The sequence below is a fragment of the Hyla sarda genome, chromosome 6, assembly GCF_029499605.1.
Source record: "Hyla sarda isolate aHylSar1 chromosome 6, aHylSar1.hap1, whole genome shotgun sequence".
Taxonomy (NCBI): domain Eukaryota; kingdom Metazoa; phylum Chordata; class Amphibia; order Anura; family Hylidae; genus Hyla; species Hyla sarda.
The window spans coordinates 116777589-116790881 of NC_079194.1; the positions used below are offsets into that span (position 1 = coordinate 116777589).

Here is a 13293-nt window from a genome sequence, read left to right on the forward strand (position 1 = left end):
GTTTATTTCAAGCATATTATGCTCCTTTAAACTCCCCTGGGGCAAGTAACAGGTGTGGAAAATATAAAAATCCCACCTGAAAGCAGATAAAAAGGAGAGAAGTTCACTTAGTCTTTGCATTGTGTGTCTGTGTGTGCCACTCGAGGAGAACTGTGAGGACTTGAGAACCAAAATTGTGGAAAAATATCAACAATCTCAAGGTTACAAGTCCAACTCCAGAGATCTAGATTTGCCTTTGTTCACAGTGCGCAACATTATCAAGAAGTTTTCAACCCATTGCACTGTAGCTAATCTCCCTGGGCATGGACGGAAGAGAAAAATTGATGAAAGGTGTCAATGCAGGATAGTCCAGATGGTGCATAAGCAGCCCCAAACAAGTTCCAAAGATATTCAAGCTGTCCTGCAGGTTCAGGGAACATCAGTGTTAGCGCAAACTATCCGTCAACATTTAAATTAAATGAAAATGCTATGGCAGGAGACCCAGGAGGACCCCACTGTTGACACAGAAACATAAAAAAGCAAGACTTCGTTCTGCCAAAATTAACTTAAGTAAGCCAAAACCCTTCTGGGAAAACATCTTCTGGACAGATGAGACCAAGATAGAGCTTTTTGGTAACGCACATCATTCTACTGTTTACCGAAAACAGAATGAGGCCTACAAAGAAAAGAACACAGTTTCAATGATGTTTTGGGGTTGTTTTGCTGCCTCTGGCACTGGGTGCCTTGAATGTGTGCAAGGCATCATGAAATCTGAGGATTACCAACAGATTTCAGGTTGCATTGTACAGCCCAGTGTCAGAAAGTTGGGTTTGCGTCCAAGATCTTGGGTCTTCCAGCAGGACATTGACCCCAAAGATACGTCAAAATGTACCCAGAAATGGATGGCAACAAAGCGCTGGAGAGTTCTGAAGTGGCCAGCAATGAGTTCAGATCTAAATCCCATTGAACACCTGTGGAGAGATCTTAAAATTGCTGTTGGGGAAAGGCACCCTTCAATAAGAGAGACCTGGAGCAGTTTGCTAAGGAAGAGTGGTCCAACATTCCGGCTGAGAGGTGTAAGAAGCTTATTGATAGTTATAGGAAGCGACTGATTTCACTTATTTTTTCCAAAGAGTATGCAACCAAATATTAAGTTTAGGGTGCCAATAATTTTCTCCAGCCCATTTTTGGAGTTTGGTGTGAGATTATGTCCAATTTGCTTTTTCTCCTCCCTTTTTGTTTAGTTCCAATACACACAAAGGGAATAAACATGTGTATAGCAAAACATGTGTTACTGCAATACTTTTCTGGGAGAAATACTTAATTTTCTTGAAAAATTTCAGGGATGCCAACTAGAGATGAGCGAACTTACAGTAAATTCGATTCGTCACGAACTTCTCGGCTCGGCTGGAAAAGGTGGATACAGTCCTAGGAAAGAGTCTCCTAGGACTGTATCCACCTTTTCCAGCCCACCGGAGCACCTGAAAGCTGAACTAATTTATGCAGGAAAAGTCATCAACTGCCGAGCCGAGAAGTTCGTGACTAATCGAATTTACTGTAAGTTCGCTCATCTCTAATGCAACATTTACGGCCATGACTGTATATAGCTACAGTATATGTAATTAAAGGCTGATCTCAGGTGCCAATGGTGCCAAACTTATTGAGATGCTTTCTACTTCCATGATTTTTTTCCCCTGGCCAAGCTGATTTGGCTTTTAGGGACTTATTACATCTATTACATATTGCACCTATTACATTAGCCAAAAAAGCCAATAACGACTCTGTGTATTAGGGTTAGCTATCAGCAGATAAATGTGTTAATGCTCATTGATCAGCTGATCACAGGGTTTTAACAGCTTAAAAAATCATGTATTCCAAAAGTCAATGGGGATGGTTTTAAAGAAGCTGTCAAAGCTCACCCCTTCTATCTTTCTCCACTCCTCCCTGTTTGCAGAGGTGGTCGGGAAAGCCGAAAGCAGCTTAAGTTGGGAAGTTCTGCTGTTTGTGTAACTCCCATTCACATTAATGGAAGTTACGCAAACGGCGTAGCCCCTCAAGCCACGCTGTTAACGTAAATCGTGGAGTTACGTGAACAGAATAACCCAAAAAGGGCAAAATAGGCAACTTCATAGATAAATTGAATACATAACATTTCCAAATGTTTTGTACAGGTTTTTCCACACATGGGTCAGCTGAAAAAAGAAAAAAGGTATCCCTCAAAGAATATTATGGTTATATATAAATAAAGCACAGGGGTGTGGAAATGTAATAAAAAACTACTTGTCCACGGGTCTAAAACGGAGCAAAATCTACTTGTCCCTCATGACGATCCACTTGTCCGGACCAAGTTTCGCTTTTACACTCTAGTTTTTTCCTCCTCGCCCTTTAATAGCCATAACTACCTACTATAATGATACCTTTTAATTTTTCAATAACATATTCTCCAAACCAAAAAAAATAAAAAATAAATATAATCAATGAAGTGAAATTAAAATAGTAAAAGATAATTTAGCAATTTAGTGGTTTTCTTTTCTACGCCATTTACCTTGTGGTTGAGCTAACATGTTATTTTGATACTTTAGGCCGGCCTGATTACAGCAATACCAGATTTGTATCGTTTCCGTCATGTTTTACTAATTTAAAAATGCAGAACTTTTTCAAATTTTTTAATTGCCATTTTTTGACCCCTGTACCTTTTTTTTTTTTTTTTTTATTCACATACAAGGCTGTATGAGGGCTATTTTTTTGCGCCATAATCTGTTTTTCGTTTCGGTACCATTTTGGTATTGATCTGACTTTTTAATCGCTTTTTAACTCTTTTTTTCTGGGATATTATAAAATTACAATTCTGTGGTTTGGTATTATTTTTTTAACATTTACGTCATTTACTGTATGGGATACATAATGATATATTTTAATAGTTCGTACAACTACACACGCAGCGATACTAAAAATGTTTATTTTTATTATGTTTACATGTTTTTATATAGGAAAAGGGGGTGATTTGAACTTTTAACATGGAAGGGGTTAATGTGTGTCTTTTAAACTTTTTTTTTTTTACACACCTTATTAGACTTTTAGGAGGAATCATTAGATTCCTCATACAGATCAATAGAGTTCTATTGAACTTCATTGATCTGTGTGCTCTGCACTCCATTGATAGAGCCTAGTCCAGCCAGACTCTATCAATGACAGAGCCACGAGACAGCAGGGAACAGAGGTAAGCACTGCGGTGAGGGAGGGGGGGGGTCAATCCACCCCACTGGACCACCAGGGAGCATTCACATTTCCCTTTAGATGACGCTGTCAGCTTTGACAGCGGCAATCTAAAGGGTTAATGGCCAGCCACGGCGATTGCCGCATGCTGCCTATTAGCGGTGGCCCCCAGCTACTGAGAACAGCCAGAGGCTGCAGAGTATCGAGCGGGCACAAGTTGGGTGCCCGCTCCATACAGACTGCTGAGTGCCTCCATGCTTGTCAGGTCCGGCCCTGCTTGCTGGAAGTCGGGCTAAGGGCCAGAAAAATTCACCTGCCCAGCGCCCGGAACTGCATGTCCCGGGCATCAGGCGATAGGAATTCCACATCCCTGAAGCACCAAATTATGAAGACATATTGGGGGAGATTTATCAAAACCTGTGTAGAGGAAAGTTTGACCAGTTATCCATAAAAACAAATCAAATCGCTACTTTCAGAGGCCCTTTTCAAAAAGAAAGAAGCAATCTGATTGGTTGCTATTGGCAACTGGTCAACTTTTCCTCTACACAGGTTTTGATTAATCTCCCACTTAGTATTTAACCCCTTAACGACGAAAGACGTAAATGTAAGTCCTGGTGACGTGGTACTTAACGCACCAGGACGTACATTTACGTCCTAAGCATAACCGCGGGCATCGGAGCGATGCCCGGATCATGCTTGGCAGGTCCCGGCTGTTGATCGCAGCCAGGGACCCGCCGGTAATGGCGGACACCCGCGATCCCGCGGATGTCCGCCATTAACCCCTCAGATGCCTTGATCAATACAGATCACGGCATCTGCAGCATCGCGGTCACTTAAATGGATGATCGCCCGCAGCGATGCCGCAGCGATCCGATCATCCACCACGGCAGACGGAGGCCCCCTCACCTGCCTCCGCTGCCTTCCGGGAGTCTTCTGCTCTGATCTGCCTTCCCGCAGACCAGAGCAGAAGATGACCGATAACCCTGATCAGTGCTATGTTCTATACATAGCACTGGACAGGATTAGCAATTGAATGATTGCTATAAATAGTCCCCTATGGGGACTATTAAAGTGTAAAAATAAAAGTAAAAAAATAAGTTAAAAAAATGTGAAAAAACCCCTCCCCCAATAAAAACGTAAATTGTCCCATTTTCCCTATTTCACCCCCAAAAAGTGTTAAAAAAATATTTTATATACATATTTGGTATCGCCGCGTGCGTAAATATCTGAACTATTAAAATAAAATGTTAAAGATACCGGCGTTAAAGAGAACGTAAAAAAAAAAAAAAAAGTCCAAAATAGATGCTTTTTTTATAAGATTTTATTCCCAAAAAAATTAATAAAAAATGTATTCAAAGTTTTATATAAGCAAATATGGTATCAATAAAAAGTACAGATCATGGCGCGAAAAATGAGCCCTCATACCGCCGCTTATACGGAAAAATGAAAAAGTTATGGGTCTTCAAAATAGGGGGATTTTAAACGTACTAATTTGGTTAAAAAGTTTGTGATTTTTTTTTAAGCGCAACAGTAATTAAAAAGTAGGTTATCACGGGTATCATTTTAATCATATTGACCCAAAGAATAAAAAACACGTGTCATTTTTACCGTAAATTGTACGGCGTGAAAATGAAACCTTCCAAAATTAGCAAAATTGCGGTTTTCTTTTTAATTTCCCACACAAATAGTATTTTTTTGGTTGCGCCATACATTTTATGGTAAAGTGAGTGATGGCATTACAACGGACAACTGGTTGCGCAAAAAACAAGCCCTCATACTAGTCTGTGGATGAAAAGGCGAGGAGAAAAAATCTAAAACGTAAAAATAAAAATGTCTGCGTCCTTAAGGCCCAAATGGGCTGCGTCCTTAAGGGGATAAACTTATTGGTTTAGTTAAAAATGATGACACAAAATAAGATGCCATCTGGTGTTCACCTAGTGAACTGATGCTGGAGGATCATTGCAGAGCAACCAGTAGAAATAGCTTTCTGCCTTGCTTTGTCTGAAAATGATCAGAGCCTTTGTAGTAGCATATGACAGTATGGCTGAATAGACTATTCCTTCTCAGATTGTAAAGATCATAAAGTGGGAGGGGAAAGTAAAAAAGGATCAGCTGCCAGAAGGAGAAGGAGATTGAATTTGACTACAAATTGCCCCAAACTGTACAGATTACCAGAAATGCCATAGGGGACACATGTTAGCAAATTATAATGAAACATGGATTTTTTTTATACTAGAAACACACAGAAAGCAGCATTTCAGGACCTTTTATAGAAATTGATAGATAAGACCCCCCCCCCCCCCCCTCAAACATTCCTTCATTTCTTCTACTTTCTGCTATTATATATACAGTACAATTTTGCTACCTAAAAATCTTTTAAACCACAATAAATTCCATGATTTTATATTACGCCATTGTGCAATGTATACTTTTTATAATGCCCCAATGTAAACCTGTAATTCTACCAAATAAGCCTAGGATGCCACTATATAGATTAGAAAGGCCTCCATGTTAGCCATTAATACAATAATAGTAGATCAACATACCAACCACAGCTCTACAATGGCAACATATTATACCAACATCCTAACATATGACTGAATAGTGGCATTATGTAAACCTTTAATGCTACCATTGTGCTACAGCATGCCACCAAGTAACTCATGCTGCTGCCATGTTAGTCCATCATGTAACTATATTTGTAATTTACGCCACAATGTAGATCCTTCATGTCATTGTATATCAACAGAGCAACAACACATCTCTAGTAAGTCCAAAGAACATACCAGCAATCATAATAACACTGACCTGTGAAGCGCTCCTGGCATATACAGGTGTATCCTCCTTCTCTTCTGGCACACACACCTCCATTTTGACAAGGATTCGAATAGCAAAGATTAATCTCGATTTCACAATAATCCCCAGTAAAGCCCTGAGGGCATCGGCAGCGTAGACCAGTGATGGGGTGAATGGGACGGAAAAGAATAGATTCAGAAGCAATGAATGGTGCTGAGCTGTCAAACTTCAGCACAGATATACACTTCATATAGTTTTCACAAGGTTCACGTAGACAGACGTTATCATCAAATGGTAAGACTTCCAGCATGGATGCTGAGGTTAGAGTCATCCGCTTCATATATAGTTGCTCCTGAAGGTCTTCTGAGCTGAAAAACTGTGAGCGGTCACCCTGGGGTACAAGAGCAGAGAAGCTGATGTTGAGTATGGAGCTCTTCACGTCGGTGTCATTCTGAATGTTGAAAATGAAGATGTCTTCCTTTGGGGTGGCTAACACGGTCGATACTCCCTCTAAGAAGCTGGTCAACAAGGGAGACAGGAACCGCTCCTGAGACATGTTCTCCAGACGGACCGTGATACTGTTAGATAACATGTCTTCTGTGATGATGAGAACACGCAGGACACATTGGGCAGTGACACTATGGATCCCATCTACAAAAGAGACAAAAATACATAATTGCATAGAAAATATACAGTACATTTCTAACATTTTGAATTCATGACTTTTCATGCAAAATTTTCCGGACTGCTAAGAAAATCAATTAGGCCAAGTTCACACTGCGTAACATTTTCTGATGTATTTTATTGAATTTATTTGGATTTTTTTATTGATCTCTACGAACATCTTTGTAGCCAATTTCCTAAGTTCCATTTTACTAAATTACGTCTTTGATAAACCTTTAATAAGAAGCTCCCGAAATAAATATACCTATTCCTATATAAAAAAAAATCCTGAGAATAAAGCATTTATCCATCATTCCTCCTTAGATATTCACCATACGATGAAAAAGGAAAAAACTAGTACTCTGCAAAATACCATCACACACCCTTCAGATTCAAAGGCATTGATTTCCCTTCATATGTTGAGAAGAAAAATGAGAAGAAGCCAACAAGAACATAAAGGGGAAATATTCATAGAACACCAATACATGGCTCAGGGACCACATACAATGTGAATATGGCCGTGACTAGCTCAGTGTACGGCACATGAGGCCAATGTGTTATACAGTATAGGCTTTTGATATATACAATGCATTTGGAAAGTCTTCAAACTTTGTGGCCTTGTTATAAAATTCATAAACAAAACAAAGGAAGCTTCCCCATCATTCTGTATTAAAGGGGTACTCCGGTGGAAAAACAAATGTTTTCAAATCAACTGGTGCCTAATTACTTCTATTTAAAAATCTTATTAGCAGCTGTATGCTCCAGAGGAAGTTGTGTAGTTCTTTCCAGTCTGACCACAGTGCTCTCTGCCACATCTGTCATGTCAGGAACTGTCCAAAGGATGAGCAAATTCCCATAGAAAACCTCATCTGCTTTGGACAGTTCCTGACACGGACAGAGGTGGCAGCAGAGACCACATTTACCAATCAAGGTGCAGAAACATTTTAAAGTTGATTAAAGGGGTACTCCGCTGGAACTAACTAGTGCCAGAAAGTTATACAGATTTGTAAATTACTTCTATTTAAAAATCTTAATACTCCCAGTACTTATCAGCTGCTGCATGCTCCAGAGGAAGTTCTTTTCATTTTGAATTTCCTTTCTGTCTGACCACAGTGCTCTCTGCTGACACCTCTGTCCATGTCAGGAACTGTCCAGAGCAGGAGAAAATCCCCATAGCAAACATATCCTGCTCTGGACAGTTCCTGACATGGACAGAGGTTGTCAGCAGAGAGCACAGTGGTCAGACAGAAAAGAACTATACAACTTCCTCTGTAGTCTACAGCAGCTGATAAGTACTGAAAGGATTAAGACTTTTAAATAGAAGTAATTTACAAATCTGTTTAACTTTCTATAATCAGTTGATTTAAAAACAATGTTTTCCTGCGGACTACCCCTTTAAGAGAAATGTAAGGCCCCCAGAGATAAATTACAAGTGTCACAGAAAAGGGTCTGAACACTTAAATCCATGCAAAGTTTCAATTTTTTTTCTTTTTAATGAATTAACAAAGATTTCTAAAAATGTTTCTCCTTCTCATCATGGAGTTTTGGATGCAGAATAATAGGTGGAAACTTTTACACATTACAAAATGTGAAAAAGGTTAAAAGGGACTTTACAAATACATTGTATGTGTAGCCTCATCTGTGCAAGAGGAATGTGTTTTATGTTGCTCCTCTGAGCTTGATACCTATGAAAATCATAAGAAGGAGTCGCTCAACATAGAGTAGAGGGGAAGATTGAGGGCATTTAAATGTACAACAATATATTACGGCTCATTGCACATGGTTATGGGTAAAAAAACATTTGAGGAACCGGCAGAAAGACAGAGGCTTATAAAAATTATCAAATGCAAAAAGTAGAGGAGTTGCCTGTAAAAACCAGTCTTAGGCTGCATTCACACCTTGTTTTCAGCATTTCAGACCCGTATGCGTTTTCCTAATCAGACCTAAAACTGTAATATACTACGGTTTTAGGTCCGGTCACAAAACCGGATACGGGTCAAAAATTAGCCTTTTGACTCCGGTCGGCTCATTAAAGCGCAACTGTCACCACCGTACAGGTACGGAGGTGCAGTTACCATTGCATAAAGAAGAATGTGCAGTAAAAGCAGGTGCTTTTACTCACATTTGCCACAGTCTGCAAAGGAAAATTCTTACTTTATTCTGATGCCGGGTCACAGTCGGATGGGCCGGCCGACTCCCGCAGCGGCACGCTTCCTCCCCGCCTCCTCTCTGCTCTTAGCATGGAGCACTGCACGTCAATCATGCAGGATCAGCAAGATTGACATGCAATGCTCCATACAAGGAGCGGGGAGGGGACGTGCCGCTGCGGGCCCAGCATCAGAATAAAGTAAGAATTTTCCTTTACAGACCGCAGCGAATGTGAGTAAAAGCCCCCGCATTTACTGCACATTCTTCTCTATGCAATGGTAACTGCACCTCCGTACCTGTACAGTGGTGACAGTTGCGCTTTAAAGTAAATGGATTTCAGTGCCGGTCTAGCTGGGGTACGGGAGCGCCCGGTTTTCCCCTCCCTCAGCCGGATCTGGCAACCGTAGGCTGAAAACGAGGTGTGAATGCAGCCTTATTCCATGATGAAATGTGGCACCTGAGAGTTTGAATGGACCTATACTTTAAGAGGACTTGTAGTCAGTATTAACTAAACTATTTTGATATAATCTTGTAGCCTCAAGTGTCCTGATTCCAACACCATTTTTATTTTTTTGATATGCTCTTCCACTCACAAGATAAAGGATTATCTGCACTTTCCCCTGAAAGGACAGATGGTTGGGAACTTTATTTCAAAAAGGGGTGTAAAAATTTGGCTCAGGGTCTTAATATCAGACTAAGGGATGCTATTCAGTCTCAGGGGGTATGAACATCAGATAAAAGGGCAAGAATCAGGGTCACAGCCCCTGAGCCTAGAATTCTCACCCCATTTCATAATAAAGTTCTCACCCATCTATCAATTCTACAAAATAAAACAGCAGTGGAACCAGGGAACTCAAGGCTACAAGGTAATCTTAAAAGCCTTTTTTCATACTGACCATAGGTCCTCTTTAGCTTTTTCCCTGCTTCCAAAAAGGATGTCCACTGGCTTTAGAAATAGACAGAGAGGCTATTGTCTCTATGGTGTAATGATCTTAGGGGTTCCCAAGATCTCAAATGACCTGGAATCTTTGGACCAAGGTTACAAAAAAAACGTGAATGCATAAAAGGCTTGTGTCCTTGTGGGTTAAAGGCTTTGTGATTTACAATTCCAGTAATTTGGTGAGTCAGGGAAGTTATTATTTAGGTCTTGCAGTCTGGCTGTATAAATGTTTTATGATGCAGAGTAAAAGCCTTCTCTTAAAGGGGTACTCCGGCCCTAAGACATCTTATCCCTTATCCAAAAAATAGGGGATAAGATGCCTGATCGCGGTGGTCCTGCCGCTGGGGACCCCCGCAATCTTTCATGCTGCACCCCGCTATCATCAGCCTCCGGAGTGAACATCGCTCCGGGTCTGATGAATCATGATCACGGGGCCGGAGTATTGTGATCCCACGGCTCCGCCCAGTGTGATGCCACGCTCTGCCTGGTGTCTTACCCCTTTAAGCAACTTGCTCTATCCCATTGACTTAAAGGCCATCTGCGGCCAAAAACAACTTATCCCTTATTTGCAGGATAGGGGATAAGTGTCTGATCGCGGGGGGGGTGTCCAAACGCCGGAACCCCCGCGATCTCCTGCAAGGTGGCCACGGCTCTGTGCAGGAGGCGTGCCGGCCACAGCGAGACGTTGGGGCCAACACACCTCCTCCATGTAGTTCTATGGGAGAGGCAGGGAGGTGTTCGTGCCTCTCCCATAGAACTGTATGGGGAGGGGGCGTACTCACTGAGCGCTAATGCGGGGGCCCTGTTCAGAAGATCGTGGGGGGGTCAGATCCCCCACGATCAAATACTTATCCCCTATCCTGTGGATGGGGGATAAGTGTCTTCGCTGCAGTTGTCCTTTAATGAGAATGGATTAGACCTGCTCTGTATGTTGAATAAAGGCAAACATGAGCCAGAGAATGCTCTTGATCAGTGCGAAACACATGTCGCTCTCCCTGAACACACCCGCTGAATGTACCCCATGACTTGTCATAAATAAAAGAACAGTTACAGCAACATGGTGAGTGCAGCCTATTCTTCTCTCTTTTGCATTATTGCAAACATCATTCTATTTCTTAAAGAGTACCTGTCATGATCTTGTTAAATTTTATAATCTCCCAGTTCACTGCCCCCATCATGATAAACCAACCCCCTGCCTTTATTTTTATTATTCTTTAGTTTTCTACCTTGATATTGCTCTGCATTTTCTGCCCTGTGTCAGTCAGATTCACAGACTTGGAAGGGGCGTTACCCAGCAGGCGTGACATCATCTGAAGCCATACAGGGGAGAACTTCCTCTTCTACACACAGTCCAGAGCAGTTCAGTATGAGATGAGCTATGATTGGCTAAAGCTGCACACACACCCTCAGCTGCATTTGACTGCAGACTTTTGGACTTCTGCTAGGCCACCATGATTAAGGGAACCAATTTTATACACCCTCAAACGAAGCGAAAATATGTACTCAAACATTTTTTGACATGCGACTCTACATGGGTCATTTATGTATTAATCTGGCCTTGTCAATTTTATATGTAGGTCAGATGACGTGGAGCCTCAAAACAAGAATCAACAATCACAGATACAGCATTAGACGTAGAAAACAAATGGATCTGCCTGTTTCTAAACACTTTAGTGATAAAGACCATAGTGAAAAAGATTTACGTTACATTGCCCTAGATCATGTCCCCATTCCCAATCTGGGGTGATAGATTATCTATACTCCGAAGGAGAGAATTGTGGTGGATACATCAATTAAATTATTTGCGCCCCTTTGGCTTGAATGTCGAGTTTAACCCCTTAAGGACTTGAATGTGGAGTTAACCCCTTTTTCACCTTAAGGACTCAGCCCTTTTTTGCAATTCTGACCACTGTCACTTTATGTATTAATAACTCTGGAATGCTTTTATCGTTAATTCTGATTCCGATATTGGTTTTTCATGACATATTCTACTTTAGCATAGTGATAAATTTTCGGCGTTACTTGTTGAAAAATCCCAAAATGTAATGAAAATTTAGAAAATGTTGCATTTTTCTAACTTTGAAACTCTCTGCTTGTAAGGAAAATGGATATTCCAAATAAATGTTATATTGATTCACAAATACAATATGTCTACTTTATGTTTGCATCAGACAGTTGACATGTTTTTACTTTTTGATGACATTAGAGGGCTTCAAAGTATGGCAGCAATTTTCTAAATTTTCACGAAAATTTCAAAATCTGAATTTTTCAGGGACCAGTTAAGTTTGAAGTGGATTTGAGGGGCCTTTTTTGTGAGAAAAACCTCATAAATGACCCCATTATAGAATTTACACCCCTCAAAGTTTTCAAAATGACATTCAGAAAGTTTGTTAACCCTTTAGGTGTTTCACAAGAATAGCAGAAAAGTGGAGGAGAAAAATTTAAATCTACATTTTTTACACTAACATGTTCTTGTAGCCCCATTTTTTTTTTTCATTTTTAAAAGTAATACATGGAGAAAAAGCCCCCAAAATTTGTAGCCCAATTTCTCTCGGGTATGGAAATACCTCATATGTTGACATAAAGTGCTCTGCGGGCTCACAACATTGCTCAAGAGAGATAGAGCAACTGTGGGATTTTTTAAAACAAATTTAGCTGTCATGGCTTTTGGGGGCCATGTTGCATTTAGGAAGCCCACATGGTGCTAGAACAGCAAAATAACCCCCACATGGCAAACTATTTTGGAAACTACACCCCTCAAGGAACGTAACAAGGGGTATATGGTGAACCTTAACAACTCACAGGTGTTTGACGACTTTGCGTTGAAGTTAGAGAAGAAAATGGAAAATTTGATTATTAACACTAAAATGATGGTGTTACTCAAAATTTCTCTTTTTCACAAGGGGTAATAGGTAAAAATGGATGACAAAATGTGAAGCCCAATTTCTCGCGATTAAGAAAATGCCCCATATGTGGACATTAAGTGCTCTGCTGGCACACTACAATGCTCAGAAGAGAAGGAACAAAATTTGGCTTTTTGAAAGAGAATTTTGCTGAAATGGTTTTTGGGGGGGCATGTTGCATTTAGAAATGCCAGAACAGCCAAAAAAAGAAGAAAAAAAAACACATGGCATACTTTTTTAGAAACTACACCCCTCAAGGAATGCAACAAGGGGTATAGTGAACCTTATCACCTCACAGGTGTTTGACAACTTTGCGTTGAAGTTGGATGTGAAAATGGAAAATTAGATTTTTAACACTAAAATGATGGCGTTACCCCAAATTTTTCTTTTTCACAAGGGGTAATAGGAGAAAATGGACCCCACAATTTGAAGCCCAATTTCTCCCGATTAAGAAAACGCCCTATAGGTGGACGTTAAGTGCTCTGCTGGCGCACTACAATGCTCAGAAGAGAAGGAGCAAAATTTGGCTTTTTTGAAAGAGAATTTTGCTGAAATGTTTTTGGGGAGCATATTGCATTTAGGAAGCCCCTATGGTGCTAGAACCGCAACAAAAAAAAACACATGGCATACTATTTTGGAAATTACACC

The 13293-nt window shown here is 40.6% G+C and overlaps 1 protein-coding gene across 1 annotated transcript in view; it reads right to left on the reverse strand.

Annotated features, from left to right (window-relative positions):
- CELSR3 (cadherin EGF LAG seven-pass G-type receptor 3) overlaps positions 1-13293 on the reverse strand; it is a 191015-nt gene that overhangs the window by 113868 nt on the left and 63854 nt on the right. Inside the window, 1 exon segment of the mRNA XM_056524795.1 lies at positions 6004-6642. Coding sequence (XP_056380770.1) covers positions 6004-6642 — 639 coding nt within the window.